General features: G+C 45.3%; 1 protein-coding gene and 1 non-coding gene across 5 annotated transcripts in view; one reads left to right on the top strand and one right to left on the bottom strand.

Annotated features, from left to right (window-relative positions):
• Nucleotides 1-18,099, top strand: part of OSBP2 (oxysterol binding protein 2) — a 319,410-nt gene that overhangs the window by 73,018 nt on the left and 228,293 nt on the right. For 3 of the 4 annotated variants that reach the window (XM_029055253.2, XM_029055237.2, XM_029055229.2), the window contains exon 2: nucleotides 13,895-14,103. In XM_029055253.2, the coding sequence (XP_028911086.1) occupies nucleotides 13,895-14,103 (209 nt within the window). Of the gene's footprint in view, nucleotides 1-13,894; nucleotides 14,104-14,408; nucleotides 14,442-18,099 lie in introns of all 4 variants that reach the window. The other variant, XM_029055243.2, reaches the window with a different exon arrangement.
• LOC114809899 lies at nucleotides 5,445-5,582 on the bottom strand. Its single transcript, XR_003757670.1, has one exon. It is a non-coding gene; the product is annotated as a small nucleolar RNA SNORA7 (small nucleolar RNA).

The raw sequence follows: 18,099 nt of genomic DNA, 5'->3' as shown, positions 1-18,099 counted from the left end.
CTAATTAGGATGTTAGCTCCTCCAGGAAGCCTTCCTTGACTGAGCCCTCCTTTCCTCTTCTCCCACTCCCTTCTGCGCTGCTTATACCTGCTCCTTCATTCATCCTCCCTCCCTTTCCCACAGCACATAGGTACATCGGTATATATCTGTAATTCATTTATTTATATTAACGTCTGTCTCCCCCTCTAGACTGTGAGCTTGTTGTGGGAAGGGAATGTATCTGATGTTAAATTGTACTTTCCCAAGGGCTTGGTACAGTGCCTTGCACAAAGTAAGCGCTCAGCAATGATTCAATTTATTAACAAGGGGTTGTGTTTTAAAGTAGTTTGCAAAGGTCCCCATTTTGCCTTCCCAAGAGTCTGGCAGTTGAGAATGATCTTGTAGTACATCTTCATGGCCTTTTCCAAATCAAAAGTAAATATCCACAGGAATTTCCTTAAGCTTAAATTGCATCCAGGGAACAAGAAAAGTCAAGGAGAGCTGAAGAAATGTCAGAGTGTGTTGCTAAAGGATACCCGTAGGTTGCCTCAATCCTGCGTGTTTACATTAGACTAATAAAAACTAAAGGTCACTTGGGAAGGAGTTGGGCCTGAGGTGGAATTCTGCTGGATTTTTGGACTCCGGCTGGGAGCAGGAGGAGCCTGAGGCTGTCGGTATGTGTGTATGAATGCATACATGGCACCCGGGGCTGCAGGGCAGGGAGCCCCACAGGTGCCCAATGTTTCCAATTTGGACGCCCCAGCCTTTCTACACCACTTTCTTTGGGCAGACCATAGGCTTGGGAGTCAGAGGTCATGGGTTCTAACTGTAGCTCTGCCACTTGTCAACTGTGTGACTTTGGGCAAGCCACTTCACTTTTCTGTGCCTCGGTGACCTCATCTGGAAAATGGGGCTTAAGACTGAGTCCCATGTGGGACAACCTGATGACCTTGTATCTACCCCAGCGCTTAGAACAGTGTTTGGCACATAGTAAGTGTTTAACAAATACCATAATTATTATTACTAATACTTAGGAGAGTTCACTAGAACAGAGTTGGTAGACACATTACCGCATTCCCACCCTGGAGGACACAGACTTTAAAATAAGTTGTGGTTATAAGTGTGCTGTGGGGCAGAAGGTGAGGTGAATATCTAGTGCTTAAAGGGTAAAGATCCAAGTGTTCAATCCTCTTGGAGAAGATGTGATTTTAAAATGGCTTTGAGGGGGGAGAGAGTGGTGGTCTGTCATATATGAAAGGGGAGGAAATTCCAGTTCAGAGGGAGGACGTAGGTAGAGGATTGATGGTGAGATAGAGGAGATCAAGGTATAGTTAGTAAGTTGGCTTTAGAGGAGTAAAGGATACAGGCTGGGTTGTAGTAGATCAGTGAGGTAAAGAAGGAGGGGGTGAGCTGACTGAGTACTTTAGTCAGACAGTTGTAAGAAGGGTCTGATATGGAGGTAGGTGGGCAACCACTGGAGGCTCTTTAAGAGTAGGTAGATGTGGACTGAACAATTTCTTTTGAAAATTGATCTGGACAGCAGAGTGAAGTATGGACTAGTGAGGGGAGAGACAGGGAGCAGGGAGGTGTCCCAGGTGACCCTGGGGTACCGACCATCTCAAGGTCAAATGCTACCTCGTGACCTCCTGAGCCAGCAGGCGGAACTCGGAAGTAAAGGTGGGACACTGCCCCCACAACCGAAACTGCCAGATTGACAGCCCAAGCTGGGAATACAGAAGGTGCCCCTCGCCCTCGTGCCAATCAAGTTAGGAATAGAGGAGGGAGGAGGGCAGAGATTGGATAAACTGAGGCCGGAAGCTGGAATGGCCTAAGGGCACAGGTGATAAATACCTGCCACCTCTAACCTTCTGTGCAGAGGAATGGGACTCGCAGCGGCCCGCTGTGGGTCGCCTCTGTCCAGAGCGTGAGAAGGCCGCTCTGCCTGCACCAAGTGAGGAGCCGTGGGATGGGTGAGTGTCCTCTCCTGCTGACAACTCGTGGGGTTGGAAGCCAGATGCTTCACCATGGGTATGTAACGTTTAAAATGGATTTGATGTCTAAGTGGGTGCCTCCCCAGGGGGACGTGAACAGGGTGGGAACTATCCGCCTCACCAAGTGCCAGTAACCATAAGTGGGTAATGCATAACTGGGTTTAACGCATAAGTGTATGTAACTCATTAGTGTTTAGCGCATAAGTGTATTTAACGCAAAGGTGGATTCCTCCTGGGTGGGGGGAGCCAGCCGCCTCACCACGTTGTGAGTAAATCATAAGTGGGCTCGGGTGTCCGCCCACACACGAGTAACATACCAGTGTATTCCTTCCGTTAGGGAAGCTCTAACCCCATATTCCTCCCAAAGGGGAAGCTTTAACACTATGTTTCCCCCAAAAGGGAAGGCCGATTGTCGCGTCTAAATAATTAAATTCAATCCGCCCCGCGGAATAAATTCTAAACAAAACTCAGGTTTTTCCATCCCCGGCGATGGGTGACAGGAGATCAGCGGGGAAGCTGATGCACTAGTCATTCATTCATCTATCCAATCATATTTACTGAGTGCTTATTGTGTGCAGAGCACTGTACTAAGTGCTTGGAAACTATAGTTAGGCAACAGAGACAATCCCTACCCAACAACAGCCTCACAGTCTGGAAAGGGGAGACCGACAACAAAACAGAACAAGTAGACAGGTGGTTTATGAAAAAGTGCATGAAATCAGTGAAATAGCAGTTTAGATGGAGAGGAAAGGATGGATTTTTAACCACGTTGGGAAGGTAGAACAGACAAGGATTTGGTGACAGACTGAATATGTGAGTTGACTGAGAGATATGTTGAAGATGATGCCAAGGTTACAGTTTGTGAGACAGGGAGGATAGTGGCATTCAATCGGTGGTATTTATCGAGCGCTTACCATGTGCAGGGAGCACTGAACTGAATGCTTGGGAGAGTGCAACAGAGTTGGCAATTATTAGTGGTAGACACATTCCCTGCTCAAGGGAAGGACAGAGTTCAGGTGGGAAGATGAGGAGTTCTGTTTTGGACACGTTAAGCTTGAGGTGGCGGGAGGACATCCAAGTAGAGATGTCTTGAAGGCAAGAGGAGATGCAAAACTGCAGAGAAGGAAACAGGGCGGGGCTGAAGAGGTAGATTTGGGAATCATCTGCCTAGTGATGGTTGTTAAAGCCTTGGGAACTGATGGGTTCTCTGAGGAAGTGGGTGTAAATGGAGAATGAGAGGGGACCCTCAGTTGAGCCTGGAGGTACTCCCACAGTTAGGTGGTGGGGCCCACAGGAGGAGCCCGCAAAAGAGACTGGCGAGGAGTGGCTAGAGAGATAGGAGGAGAAGCAGGAGAGGACGGTGTCGGTGAAGCCAAGATTAGATAATGTTTGCAGAAAATAGGGGCAGTCCACAGTATCAACGGCAGCTGAGAGGTCGAGGAGGATTAGGATGGAGTAGAGACTTTGGGATTTGGCAAGAAGAAGGTCATCGATGACGTTAGAGAGGACAGTTTCCTTGGAGTGAAGGGGGCGGAAGCCAAATTGGAGGGATTTAAGGGAGCGAATGGGAGGAGAAGAAGCAAAAGCAGTGGTGAGGGGTGGGAGTAAGTAACTCACTCAAATTATTAGGAGAGGAGTGTGCTGTGGGGTTCAGGGAGGAGCTTTTTAGGATAGGTGAGGCATAAGCAAGTTTGAAAGCAGTGGGAGAAAATCACATTTGAAAGTAAACGGCTGAAGATATGGGTCAGGGAGGGTAAAAGGTAGGTGCAAAGCGTTTTGCGAAGAAGTGAAAAGATGGAGTCTGAGATGTGAGAGGAGGTGGGAGATCTCCTCTTGAGATATAAACAGTAGGTATAAATCCTGAATTTGGATCCAAATCCATAGCTGCTAAGGATGGGTGTGGATTGGCACAGCTTGGGAGGTGACACTCATTCAGGAAAGGTTTTCTGGAGCTCAGGACCATTCTCATTGGCTCTCATCAAGAGGAATCATGAACACCGCCCAAGCTCTATTTCTCTTTTAACTCCAGAGGAGTATGAGGGGAGCTTTTTGGATAAGGAAGTTTTCATTCTTCCAGAGTTGAGAGATGCAAGTTCTATGCCTGTTTCTGGTATTGATCCTATTTAATAATTGCGGTATATATTAAGCGCTTAACTGTGGATGCAAGCAAATGGGGTTGGACACAGTCCCTGTCCCACTTGGGGCTCACAGTCTCCACCCCCTTTTTACAGATGAGGGAACTGAGACCCAGAGAAATGAAGTGACTTGCCCTAAGTCACACAGCAGACAAGTGGTGGAGGCAGGATTAGAATCCATGACCTTCTGACTCCCAGGCCCAGGCTCTATCCACTACATCTTGCTGCTTCTATTTGGTAGCACTAGACTTTAGTCTTGTTTGAGTCTCCACACCTTCTATCCTAGCTCCTTGTAGGGCTTCACAATATCAACTGCTCCATAGAGAAGCCTGCACTGACATTTTATTGAGCACCTTCTAGGTGCAAAGATCTGTAACAAGCACTGGGGGAACATAAAGAAAGAGTAGAAGATGTCATCCTTGCTCAGGAGGAGTTTACAATATTTCGGGGATGACAAACTCCCATAAAATAGAGTAAATATGAACAGTAAAGGAAGTGGTAAATTAAATAAATAGACCCCTCACTGAGAAAGACACATGTGATAATATTCACCCCACGTCCAGTGCTATATGCACATATGCAAACGTATCTTCATACGCAACTGTATCTTCCCACACCGAGACAGATGGAAATGGCTGAGCAATGTCAGAAGAGCGTTCTTTAATTTTACTGCTGCATTCTTTCCAAAACGCATAATGAAAATATGTATTATTGTAAAACCTGAGTGTACAGAAGTAGGCAAGCATATGAGTGCTGAAGCAAAGGAGGGGTAGGTATGGCTAAGATTGTAAACTCTACAGGAAAGTAGTACTCAATAAGTACTAATGCTTGATTGATTTGGTGCTTGGAAGTTTAACAACATCAGGGAATAGATGACTTTTTTTTTTTTAGCACAGAGTTTGCAGGAAAACAGGATTGTAGTTTGGTAAAGCCTAAGGGTGAGGGCAAGGGACAGACAAGGGAAGAGTATGGCCAATCGATAGGAAGAAGGAGAGTGGAGAACAGTGGGGCAATTAGGAAACTTTCTAGGGAAGGGTGAAGAACAGAAGTTAAGAGGGTAGCAATTATTCAGTCAATCATATTTATTGAGAGCTTATTGTGTGCACAGTAAGGGTTTAGAAGAGTTGTTGTCTTATGCTGTCGAGTCGTGTCTGACCCATAGCGAGACATCTCTCCCAGAATGCTCCACTTGCATCTGCAGTCGCTCTGGTACTGTATCCACAGAGTTTTCTTGGTAAAAATACGGAAGCGGTTTACCATTTCCTTCTTCCGCACAATAAACGAGTCTCTGCCCTCGACTCTCTCTCATGCTGCTGCTGCCCAGCACAGGTGAGTTTTGACTCGTAGCAGATTGCCTTCCACTCACTAGCCACTGCCCGAGCTAGGAATGAAATGAACAGGCCTCTGCTTGACTCTCCCTCCTGTAGTCAAGACTGGTAGACTACTGGAAACTCTCCAGGTGCAACCCTGAGAGGGTCATAGGAGAGTAGTAATAATAATTATGGTTCTTTTTAAGCACTTACTCTGTGCCAAGCCCTGTTCTAAGCACTAGGAATAGATACAAGTTAAGCAGGTTAGTCACAGTCCCTGTCCCACATGGAGCTCACCCTCTTAATCACCATTTTACAAATGAGGTAACTGAGGCCCAGAGAAGTTAAGTGATTTGCTCAAGGTCACACAAATGCAGACAAATGGCAGAGCCAGGGTTAGAACCCAGGTCCTTCTGATTCCCAGGCCCTTGCTCTATCCACTAAGCCATGCTGCTTCTATATAACAGTAAACAGACTCATTCCCTACCCACAGCGAGCTTGCAGTCTAGAGGGGGAGAAAGACATTAATATGAATAAATAAATTACAGATATGTACGTAAGTGCTGTGGGGCTGAGTGGGGGATGAATAAAGAGAGTGAATCCAGATGACACAGAAGGGAGTAGGAGAAGAGGAAAGGAGGGCTTAGTGAGGGAAGAACCAACTCTTTTCCCCTCTTCAAAGCCCTACTGAGAGCTCACCTCCTTCAGGAAGCCTTCCCAGACTGAGTCTTCCCTTTCCCTCTGTCTCTCCTCCCCTCCCCATTCCTCCTACTCCCTCCCTCTGCTCTACCCCCTTTCCCTTCCCACAGCACTTGTATATATTTGTATATATTATTTATTACTCTATTAATGATGTGTATGTATCTGTGGTTCTATCTCTCTATTTTGATAGTATTGATGCCTGACTACTTGTTTTGCTGTCTCCCCCTTTTAGACTGTGAGCCCGTTGTTGGGCAGGGATTGTATCTATCATTGCCAAATTGTACTTCCAAGCGCTTAGTACAGTGTTCTGCATACAGTTAGCGCTCACTAAATATGGTAGAATGAATGAATGAATGAATGAATGAATGAATGGAAGGCCTCTTGGAGAAGAAGTAGCAGAAGAGAAGCCTTTGGTTAGAGGGAGTCAGTTTTTTTTAAAATTTTTAATGGCATTTGTACTATGGGGTAGATTCAAGCTAAGATGGTTGGTCACAGTCCATGTCCCACATGGGGCTCATAGTCTTAATCCCCATTTTTACAGATGAGGTAACTGAGGAACAGAGAAGTGAAGTGACCTGCCCAAGGTCACACAGCAGACAAGTGGCATAGCTGGGATTAGAACCCAGCTCTTTCTGTCTTCTAGGCCTGTGCTCTATCCATTGTCATACTGCTCCCTTGATCTTACTGGAGAAAAAGCCTTTGTTTAATGGGAGAAACAATGGAGAATGAGGGAAAAATTTTGAGGAGGGAAGTGATATGCTCCGTTCATTTTTTTAGAAAGATGTTTTGTGTAGCTGTAGGTAAGCTAAGCTAAAGGAGGTAGAGGTGGGAGTCAGGGAAACCAGTATGGAGGCTGTTACACCTGTCTATTTGGGAAGTGATGAGGATTTGTGTAAGTGTAGTTGTTGGAAGGATGGAGAGGAAGGGGTGAATCTGGGGAAAACTGGAGAAGAACTGAAAAGATTTAAGAGTGAGATTGCGTGTAGGAGGTGAGTGTGGGAGGTAAATGAGAGAGAGGAGTCAAAGATGGCATCAAGGTTCACGTCTGTGGGACCGGGAAGATTGCGGAATTAACATTTGTGATCGAACAGTTAGGAAGAGAAACGGGTTAGGTGAGCGTATAGCGTGTTCAGTTCTGGAGGCCATTTGTATTTGTTCCCACAGGAAATTGTGCAGGAAGAAAATATCAATAGGTCAAAAGGGGTTACTAGAAAGGAATTTCAAGATGTAAAGGGAAAATGTTAGGGATGCTAAATGGTACATCCCTAAAAATTAAGGAGAGAAGCCAAAAGGGACAGTCATCTCACAGTTGGAGAAGCAGCGTGGCTCAGTGGAAAGAGCACGGGCTTTGGAGTCAGGGCTCATGAGTTCGAATCCCAGCTCTGCCACTTGTCGGCTGTGTGACTGTGGGCAAGTCACTTAACTTCTCTGTGCCTCAGTTCCCTCATCTGTAAAATGGGGATTAAGACTGTGAGCCCCACGTGGGACAGCCTGATTCCCCTATGTCTACCCCAGCGCTTAGAACAGTGCTCGGCACATAGTAAGCGCTTAACAAATACCAACATTATTATTATTAGTTCCTTCAGACATTCTGTAGGAATATATGGGATTAAATATTGAATTTCTATTCCAGGAGTCTTGTGAGGATCTTAAGTACTTTGAGAAAAGAAAGCTAAGCAACAATATCCTCCTGAGTGACAGATGGTTTTGAGTCTCTGCATGCAGGAAAATAGCCATTTGTGAAAATTATTTTATTTCTTACTTGTTTGGATTTTGTAAACAGAGGCTGTAACTGCTAATTGGGTTTAAGTGCAATGTGAGTATACTAAATTGATTCACAGAGAGTCTCAGAGGCGGGTGCCAATTTTCCAAGAGTAGAGTTCAACCTGAACATTTGAGAAACAAGAATGATAATCAGGAAAAGCTCATTATTCTGGTGTTGTGTTCAAAAGTGATAGAGCATAGAGCCATTTGCCATTTCCAGAGAGTTTCCTTTACCAGTGCAGAATCTAGTGTCCCACTTCCAATGTGGAGAACATATGCTCCTTGTGGGCAGGGTACAAGTCGATTGTTTGTTTCGTACTTCCCAAGCTCATGCTACAGGACACGGCACTTGGGATGCCCTCACGTAATACAAGTACTACTACTGAATCCTCAGTAGCTTGCCGCCCTGAGACACTCAATCAGTCATATTTATTGAGCACTTACTGTGTGCAGAACACTGTACTAAGCACTTGGGAAAGTACAATAGAACAGGGTTGTCAGGCTCAGTCCTTGCCTACATTGATGATGATGATGGTATTTGTTAAGTGCTTACTATGTGCCAAGCACTGTTCTAAGTGCTCGGGTATATAAGGTAATTGGATTGTCCCACATGGGGCTCACAGTCTTAATCCCCATTTTAAAGATGAGGTAACTGAGGCTCAGAGAAGTTAGGTGACTTGCCCAAAGTCACACAGCTGACAAGTAGCAGAGCCAGGATTAGACCCACGACCTCTGACTCCCAAGCCCGGGCTCTTTCCACTATGCCATGCTGCTTTTCAATGAGCTTACACTCTAGAGGATATGGGTCAAATAATGAATGCTGTGTATTCTCTCCCAGGGCTTACTGTGGTGCTCTGACACAGTAAATGCTTAATAATAATAATAATAATAATGGTCTTTGTAAAGCCCTTACTATGTGCTAGGCATTGTACTAAGCTCTGGGTTGGACACAGTCCCACGTGGGACTCACAGACTCAATCCCCACATTACAGATGAGGTAACTGAGGCCCAGAGAAGTGAAGTGACTTGCCAAAAGTCACACAGTAGACAAATGGCGGAGCCGGGTTTAGAACCCATGACCTTCTGACTCCTAGGCCCATGCTCTATCCATTGTACCATGCTGCTTTTCTAATAGTAATAAATACTATTGCTACCACTAATACTCATTGGACCTTTTAGCTTGGCCATCACCAATAGGAAATATGTTGCTCTCCAAGCCAATGAAGCAGTATTTAAAAGTACATTAATGGAGTAATTTAATGCATAGATTCAGCTCTTCAGGTCTACCTTAAGACTCTTGCATGAGGAGGTGGGAGGAAGGGGCCTTGACCTCATTCTAGATAAAGTGCAAGACCAGGTTGATTTAAGGGAGCCTTGAGGTCTGTAGTGCTTGAAGGTTCCCTAGAAAATTTGAAAGTCCACTTGAGAGAGATGGAGTCAAGGAGTGGGTGATTCTGAGCGGGTGAAAGGTTTTAAGGCACTCCCCAGGATGGGTAAGTTTCAAGCCGACTGCGGGGCAGACCTGGGATGTGTGGAGTTCTGTCCACAAGCTGGAATTCCATCCAGTCTTCACTGGGATTTCAAGGTGTTGGGTTCATCCTGCAAATAAAGTCTGGTTGGAGTTTGGGTACCTGCAAACAGAATAAAAATGGTTTGATGTATTAATAATTAATGCATCCATTAAATGCTTATTATACGCTAAGCAGTGGGGTAGTGGCAAGATGATGAGATAAGGGAAGGGCCCTTACCCCATATGGGGCTCACAATCTGTCTTTGCAGATGAGGAAACACTTAAGTGACCATCTTTTCCACCAGGCCACATTACCTCTCAGTCCGTCCCAGCCCAGATGCCAGAAACTTTCTTCCATCTAATAATAATAATAATAATAATAAAAATAATAATTCAGGTACTTAAGTGCTGACTCTGTGCCAAGCACTGTTCCAAGCACTGAGGTAGATGCAATTTAATAAGGTTGGACACGGTCCCTGCCCCACATGAAGCTCACAGTCTTAATCCCCATTTTACAGATGAGGGAACTGAGGCACAGGAGATGAAGTGAGTTGCCCAAGGTCACATAGCAAACAAGTGGCAGAGCCGGAATAGTGAAATGTTTTCTTGCATATATTAGATTTTGGGAGGAGAGCTTTTCGAAGTCCTTATAAGCCTAGAGGAAAGAAGGTAGGGTAAAAATTTGTAGGCTTATACCCCAGGCCCTATCTCATTGTGAGCACCTGATTTTTAAACCTGGATTACCCAGTAAATTCATTCCCACTGTGGCACTTGCTGGTTTATCTAAACAGGATTTGCTACCAGTTAATCCAAACACTTATTTTATCTGCCTTAATTATTAGCCTCCTTGCTGACCTCCCTACTTCCCATCTCTCCCAACTCCAGAGCACCCTTCATTTGCTGCCCAGATCATTTTTCTTTAAAATCGTTCAGTCCACTTTTCCCCATTCCTCAAGAACCTCCAGTGATCGCCCATCCACTTCTACATCAAACAGAAACTCCTTACTGTAGGCCTTTCCCGCTTCTACCATAACTCACTGCTTTCTTGCTACAACCCTACCCAGAGACTTCTGTCCTCTAATGCCAGTTTACTCACTGTACCTCCAATTTATCTCTCTCACCGTGACCTCTCGCCCACATCCTGCCTCTGTCCTGGATCGTCCTCCCTCTTCATATGCAACAGTCGATCACTCTTCCCACCTACAAAGCCTTATTGGAAGCACATCTCCAAGAGGCCTCTCCTGACTTGGCCCTTATTGCCTCTTCTCCCACTCCCTCTTTGCTTCCCGTCTATTTGCACCCTTTATTTACCCCTCCCTTAGTACTTATGTCCATAGCCGTAATTTATTTATTAAGAGTAATCATCTGTCTTCCCCTCTAGACTGGAAGCTTGTTATGGGCAAGGAACATGTCTACCAACTCTGTTGCATTGTAATAATAATAATAATAATGATATTTATTAAGCACTTACTATGTGCCAGACACTGTACTAGGTGCTGGAATGGATACAAGCAAATCCAGTTGGACACAGACCCTGGCCCACATGGGGCTCACAGTCTCAATCCCCACTTTGCAGATGAGGTAGCTGAGGCACAAAGAAGTAAAGTGACTTGCCCAAGTCTGCAGGCTGCCCACAGCAGACAAGTGGCAGAGTCGGGATTAGAGCCCATGACCTTCCGACTCCCAGGCCCGTGCTCTATGTCATGCCGCTTCTGTAACAATCTCTCCCAAACATTTAATACCATGCCCTTTACACAGTAAGCACTCAATAAATATATTTATTATAAATAAATGTTTTGTTGTCTCTCTCCCCCTTCTAGACTGTGAACCCGTTGTTGGGTAGGGATTGTCTCTATCTGTTGCCGAATTGTACTTTCCAAGTGCTTAGTACAGTGCTCTGCACACAGTAAGTGCTCAATAAATGCAATTGAATCAATGAGTGAAATATGATGGGTTGATTCATTAATCTCTCCCTCCTTGGTTGTGGCAGTTGTTTGCCATGATGGGCCAGTAGCTTTTTAATAATAATGTTGGTATTTGTTAAGCGCTTACTATATGTAGAGCACTGTCCCAAGTGCTGAGGTAGATAAAGGGTAATCAGGTTGTTCCACGTGAGGCTCACAGTCTTCATCCCCATTTTACAGATGAGGTAACTGAGGGACAGAGAAGTTAAGTGACTTGCCCACAGTCACACAGCTGACAAGTGGCAGAGCTGGAATTTGAACCCGTGATCTCTGACTCCCAAGCCCGTGCTCTTTCCACTGAGCCACGCTGCCTTGCAGTTAGAAGGGTCAACACTCTCTGGTTCACAGTTGGCAGTACATGTACCTTCTAGTTTTGAAGGTGGGGTTACTTGCAGCTTACTCTGGGGAAGCACCATAGTGGAGCACAGACTTAGCAGTCAGTAGACCCAAATGTTAGTCCGACCTCTGCCCCTCACCTGCTGGGTCACCTAGAGCAAGGCACTTCACCCTTCTAGGTCTCAGTTTCCTTATATAAAATTGGGACAGTAGTATCTGTCTACTTACATGGTAGAGTCCTCTAGACTGTAATCTCGCCATGGGTAGGTGAATGCATCTGTTTATTGTTCTATTGTTCTACTCTCCTAAACGCTTAGTACAATGTTCTGCACACAGTAAGCACTCAATAAATACGATTGATTGACTGACAAGGGAGTTGTGTGTTTTTTATGGCATTTGTTAAGCGCTTACTGTGTGCTAGACACTGTACTAAGCTCTGGGGTAGGTACAAGCTAATCAGGTTGGACACAGTCCATATCCCACCTGGGGCTCCAACTCTTAATCCTCATTTAACCGATGAGGTAACTGAGGCACAGAGAAGTGAAATGACAAGTTCATACAGCAGTTAATCCATCAGTCATATTTATTGAGCGTGTACTATGTGCAGAGGACTGAACTTAATATAACACAACAGAATAAGCAGGCATGTCTCTGGCCATAGTGAGCCTACAGTCTAGAGGGAGTGACAGACATCAATATAAATAAAATAATGTATAATAGATCTTTTGAAGATATGTTTAAAAGTGCTGAGGGGTTGAGATAAGCGACAGATCTGGGATTAGATCCCAGGTCATTCTGACTCTCAGACCTGTGCTCTATGCAGTAGGCCAAGCTGCTTCTCATGGTAAAATGAGATAATAGTTTTGAAGGAGCCTTGGAAAATTCAAATGCCATATAAATTCAAAGTATTATATACTAAACTGATTTTTTCTGTCACTTTTTCTTATGGTCCAGGAAGGGTTTAAGACTTTCCAAATCAAGCTTCTCAGAGTGTCAGTGCTAAGTGTCGGACCATTAGCAAGGTATACTGAGGCCGTGGGGCCCGGATAGTTTCGCCAAGATGACTAAGACTCAGCCGGGGGTTACTTTGGTTGTCTGCTGTTAGGTAAATTACACTCAGAAGAGCGTGAAGAGTTAGAGTGGGAGGAAGGGCTCAGATGTCATCTATCTCAAAGGCAAGTTGGGGCTTGCCTTCCTGATTCTCTGCAGCTAATGCTTATGGCATGGTCTTTCAATCACCGAAAATCAGCCTTTCGCCAGGTTCAACAGTTGGAGTAAATAAAGTTATAATCTCACCCCTTCTACCTCTCTCTTCAGCCTCCCCACCCTCTCCTCAACTTCAGGCTCGTTTACATAATGATGTAAAGTGAAAAAAGGGCAAGGAAAGAAACTTTGCCAAATGTTTCCATTTGATCCCACTTCCCTAAATAAATATTTGGCTCCCAGGAGGCAAATACTGCAGAAGTTAATCGGTGTCTGCCCAGGCTGCCAGCTTGTAAACACAAATTTTTTGCTTCCTCATGTCTCTGAAATATGGGCCTTCCCCATTGGGTTGATCGGTGGGGCAGGCAAACTAGAGCGTGGCCTTATGTGCTCTTGGTAGACTGGGAATAATGGCCTAAACTGGAGAAGATAGCTCCTTCTGTCATTTACCACAGCGAGTGGAAACAGCATGAGGAAAGCATAGAAGCCATCAGGATGAAAGATGAGAGGGACAGGGAGATTTTCAAGCAGTTTGGAACTGCCAGATAAATCAAAGAAGTGACACACAATGAAAAGGGAGGCAGAAAAATGAGGTTTAAAAGGCAGCAGCAGATTACCGAGCGATTACATTCCACTAAGGGAATTAAGTGCCCGCTCCATCGCTCTTCCTTTGTATTCATTCATTCATTTATATTATTGAGCGCTTACTCTGTGCAGAGCACTGTACTAAGCACTTGGAAAGTACAACTTAAGCACTTGGAAAGTACAATTAGGTCTCCTTGCAAGGAGGGCTGGTTTTGTGAAGACATCTGTAATTGTTTTGGGGAGTTAAGAAGATGTCTACCTTTTCATCCCAAACCATCGACCCTAATCTTGAGAGACTGATAGCTGGAGAAATGGCATCTATCGAATACCTATTTGCCTTAGATTTCTGTGTTCGAGTGTTTAAAGGCTGGTGGTTGCCAGGGGCCTTACATTCTCTCGCTTTTTCATCCTGCAGAACTCAGGCTGAAATGGCTCACACCTGTCGTGGAACGATCAACTTGTCAACAGCTCATATTGACACCGAGGACGCCTGTAACATTGTACTTTCCAGCGGGGGAAGGACATACCATCTAAAGGCAGGCACAGAAGTCGAGAGGCAGCGATGGGTCACTGCTTTGGAGCTGGCCAAGGCAAAAGCAGTCCGCATGATGACCAACCAGTCAGGTAGAGTTCTTTTTGGCAGATCGGTGCAACGGTTGGGGATTGATAAAATGTCTTCTGCAAGGCTCCCCAAGGGAAAGTGGGGAGGGAAGCGGATGGATGAAGTCTTACTGGCTTATAAATTTGGCGGGGAGTGGCGGAGGGAATCTCAGCTTGTTAATGTTCCTGTCAGAGAGACTGACAGTGACAAAGATTTGTGTGTGTGGTGTGTGTGTTGTGTGTGTGCCTACACCTATTGAATGCCTGATATCTGCTGTACGGCACCTAGATCATTCAGCAATGAGACTTTCTCTCTTTCTTTTTTTAAGGCAATCGGGAATTGCAGTCAGTGCTCACAGGAGGTACTTGCATGGGGCTCTCATGAACAGCAGTGGAGATATTTTTAGAGGGAGGGGAATATGCATGCCTTTCGAATAAAGAATTTGGGTTGGTCAGCATGGGTAGATAACTGCATTTCCACAGACTTTTCAGAGAACACTGAAAGTGAAATTTGTGTGAAGGCAGCATCTTGCAAAGTCCAGAACTACCTGCTTGTAACTCACCTCAGATCTTCTCTTTGTAGTGTTCTAAAGTTTCTAATCTAGTAGGGAGGAGCTGAGAGCGGCGGACAAGTATCGACACTGGCTTAGGCAGTTTCTCATTTACCCTTCGCCTCTGGCTCTTCAGTAATAGGGACCATTGTCATCATTAGTTACTTGGAGTGGATTTTGAAATCCATGTCCCTGAACGATGGTAACGGACAGTAGGTGCACAGAGATGCTGCCAAAAGTTGATGAAGTTAGAAAATCACCCCAGAACTGGCCCTGAATATTAGCTAGGTACGGGAGAGGATTCAACCTACCCCATTTAGAAATTTCATCTTGGTAATTATGCTTTGTGAAATTCTAAGGTCTGAGGCTGTTTTCTGAAGCAAGTGCGCATGTTCTTCATCGCAGACAGGAAGGGAGAATCCTGACAACTGGGAGGTGAAATTAGCAATCGTTAATGAGGATCCTTTACATTACCAGAGAGCTTTTTCTTGTTCAAAATCAACATTCCAGCAAGGGTCCAGGAATACCATGACCTGGAACTAACCATTTTCCAAGACTAAATTAATTTGGTGTCAATTAAGTGAGTTCTCTCCTTTTTTTTTCTCTTTGCCAATGGGCTGTCCAAATATTTTGACCTAGAAAAAAATTCTCCCATTCCCCTGTACTAAAAACTTATCATTCATACTCATTTTTCCAGTTTTTACAGAGCTATTCCCTTCTGATCTTGAAAAAATCACCCAGCACCTAGAAGGAACTAGAACAATACTCAGTAGCGTCAAGGGGAAGCCAGATAATATAAGAAGAAATAATAACTGGTAGTACCTATTTTCCTTGCTGAATAAGGTCATGCCCCTTTTTTACTTAAGGACATACCACTTAAGGATAGCAGTTACAGATATGCATTTTACTGGTAAAGAAAGATATTAAAGGCACCTATGGGCCGGGCCGTTTTTAGGGTTTTTACTTTGGTTTAGAAAAAAAAGTCATGAATCATAACTGCTTCAGCTTGAGAGTTCTTCAACTGCTCCGAGTGGAAGGAATCTAGACCAGAATTATGCAAAAGGCCAGAGAGTTGTCTGGAGTTTCTGGTTCTTATCTTCTCCTTTGTGCCATTAGGCAATAGTCAGTGGAGGGGACTTGGTTTTAAAGGGAAGATAAATTAATGAAAAGCCATAGAGTCATTGCAGTTATCTGATTATCCTTTTTCATTAAATTGGGAATTCATCTGTAATTATCTAGCCTCTTTTAGATAAGTAAAGAATGAGAAGTCCTGGGCACCATCAGTTCTCTGTAGGGTTGTTATTGGAACTGTTCTCAAAAAGTGCCTCGACTTCCAAAATTTAAGAAATATCGTAAAAGCCAAGAATGCATTTCTTAAATCTTTTTTTCATTAGTCATTGAAAAAGGAACTTGATGTAAAATGTGAAGGAACCGCCTAACGAAACCAGATGTTCAGATTTCCCCGCTGACTTGGGCAGATTTTAATTCTAGTAGGATTCTGGAAGTGCCCAAGTACATTATTGGGGCAGGTGGGATGCATTGACCTCATAGTTTCCACCTGTTTATTTCCCATCCCATGGCAACTGCCACTTCCTGCTCGAAGGGATTTCTGCTTCCTTTTTCTGTTTTGAAACTGGGTGGCATTTTCCTGCCTTTGCTTCTTAGAGAAAGAACATCTATTCTTGTGGGTGTGAGAAAGGAGAATACCCTATGCAATGTCCCAGGGAGCTTCTTGCCAATGGCTAGTTCTAATTCAGCTCTTTCACTTCTCAGGTAGTCACTCTTAGAGGCTCTGGTGAACCCAGGGCCTCCCGGTTTGAGATCCCGGACACCCTCTTCAGTGAGAAGCTAGGCTATTTTTCCTTCTCTGTAACAATTCTTTGAGTAGCCTTGGCCAATGGAGGAAGCAATCCAGGAGGAAGTCACAAGCTAGTCACCTATGCCCTCTGCCTCGGGGCTGTTCTGACAGGAACATTTTTCAGTGGGCAACGTGTAGAGCTGTTGTTGGGCTGGGAGGGATCAAGAGGAGAGAGGAGGCAAGTGAAAGGATCCTCGAAGAAAATGCAGGCAGGCATCCCTTTACCTACACTTTGTTGGGTTGTTTTTAGGAGCAACATTGCTCTGACTCCTGCATGTAACAGGAATGCGTGGCAGGTTCGGTTTAGTGAAAAAAGGGGGGCGGCCTGTCTTGTGAGAGAGGGCCAGGTTGCTTCTGATGCATTTAGCCCCTCTTTTATGGAGATGATCCAAGAGGCTATTTTTAATTACTCACGCTGGACAAATAGGGCTCTGTTCAGGCCGCTCAGCTGCTGCTTTAGTGAGTCTTTGTTTGGTCGGCAGCCTGGGATCCACGGAGAGGGGCATCGTGCCCTGGAGGGAACCACCCACTTGCCGACTGGGTGGTGGTTAAGGCCACTTAATCTGCTTGATTTTTCTGGCAACAGAGACTTCCCCTTTAGCTGCCCTTTAACCCCAGGGGAGGAGCGAGGGTGGTTTGAAAAACAAAAATAAAAATGGGGAAAAAACATGACTCCCCTTCTGCATTCTGCATGCATGTTGGCACCTGATGCAACTTGATGAAAAGCCAGTTGGCTGGAGGAGAGATTCTACAAGAACTCAAAACAGGGCCTTTTTAGGACCTGGGAGAGTACTGTAGATGCTTGTGAAGGAGACATTTGGGGGCTTGGGTTTGCGGGGAGTTGTCAGAAGTGGATGTGTGGGCTGCTTTCTTTCTCACGTAATTCACCTTCTTACATTTTTAGGACCCGATCCTATTCCACGTACTCACCTGGGATTCTCTTTAGAGATGAGCGCTTGCTTGTAGGTAAAGGTTCAGCATGATGCCTGCTTTGTCCTTTACTTCTCGGGGAGATGTTTGATTGAGCGATGAGCGATGCCTTTCCCCCTTTGCCGTAGCAGTCCCCCGAAGACTTCCGGTCGAGTCACTTGCATGGGGTAGACCTGTGTGGCAGGTCTAGGCCTTCCCTAGTGAGGTGAGGCTGCCAATTTCAACTCTCTGGCTGAGGAAAATTCTGAGTTTTTTCCTAGTGAAATCAGTTTTCCGCTCTTAAATCTCCGCGGCCAGGCTCACTCTGAAGTTGTGAGGGATTTCTAGGTTGGAGAGGCAGCACGGTCGGGGCTGGCTTCAGACGGTGGCTAGTGAGGCGGCAGAACTTCAGGGTGCATGATCGGGGAGGACGGCAGGAAACAGCAGAGGGATGGTTGTGGGGTGGCGGTGGCTAAAAATGAAATGCCCATCAAAGAAGGTGCCTGAGTGAACAGGGACCTGGGAGGAGAATGTGACGGTTGTGGGATGAGGGACAGGTCAGGGGCCCTCCAGAGAAACGCTCTCGGTTCAGAGATCCCCTCCTTCTGTATGGCATCACTACAATCCTCTTCCTGCACATGCAGCGTATTGTAATGGGTCACGTGGTGCGGGATGGGGAGGGAAATTTTTCTCTGCCTCAGG

The sequence above is a fragment of the Ornithorhynchus anatinus genome, chromosome 2 (genome assembly GCF_004115215.2).
Source record: "Ornithorhynchus anatinus isolate Pmale09 chromosome 2, mOrnAna1.pri.v4, whole genome shotgun sequence".
Classification (NCBI taxonomy): Eukaryota; Metazoa; Chordata; class Mammalia; order Monotremata; family Ornithorhynchidae; genus Ornithorhynchus; species Ornithorhynchus anatinus.
The sequence above is the reverse complement of the archived record's forward strand: the minus strand, read 5'-3'. Positions and strand labels throughout refer to the sequence as shown.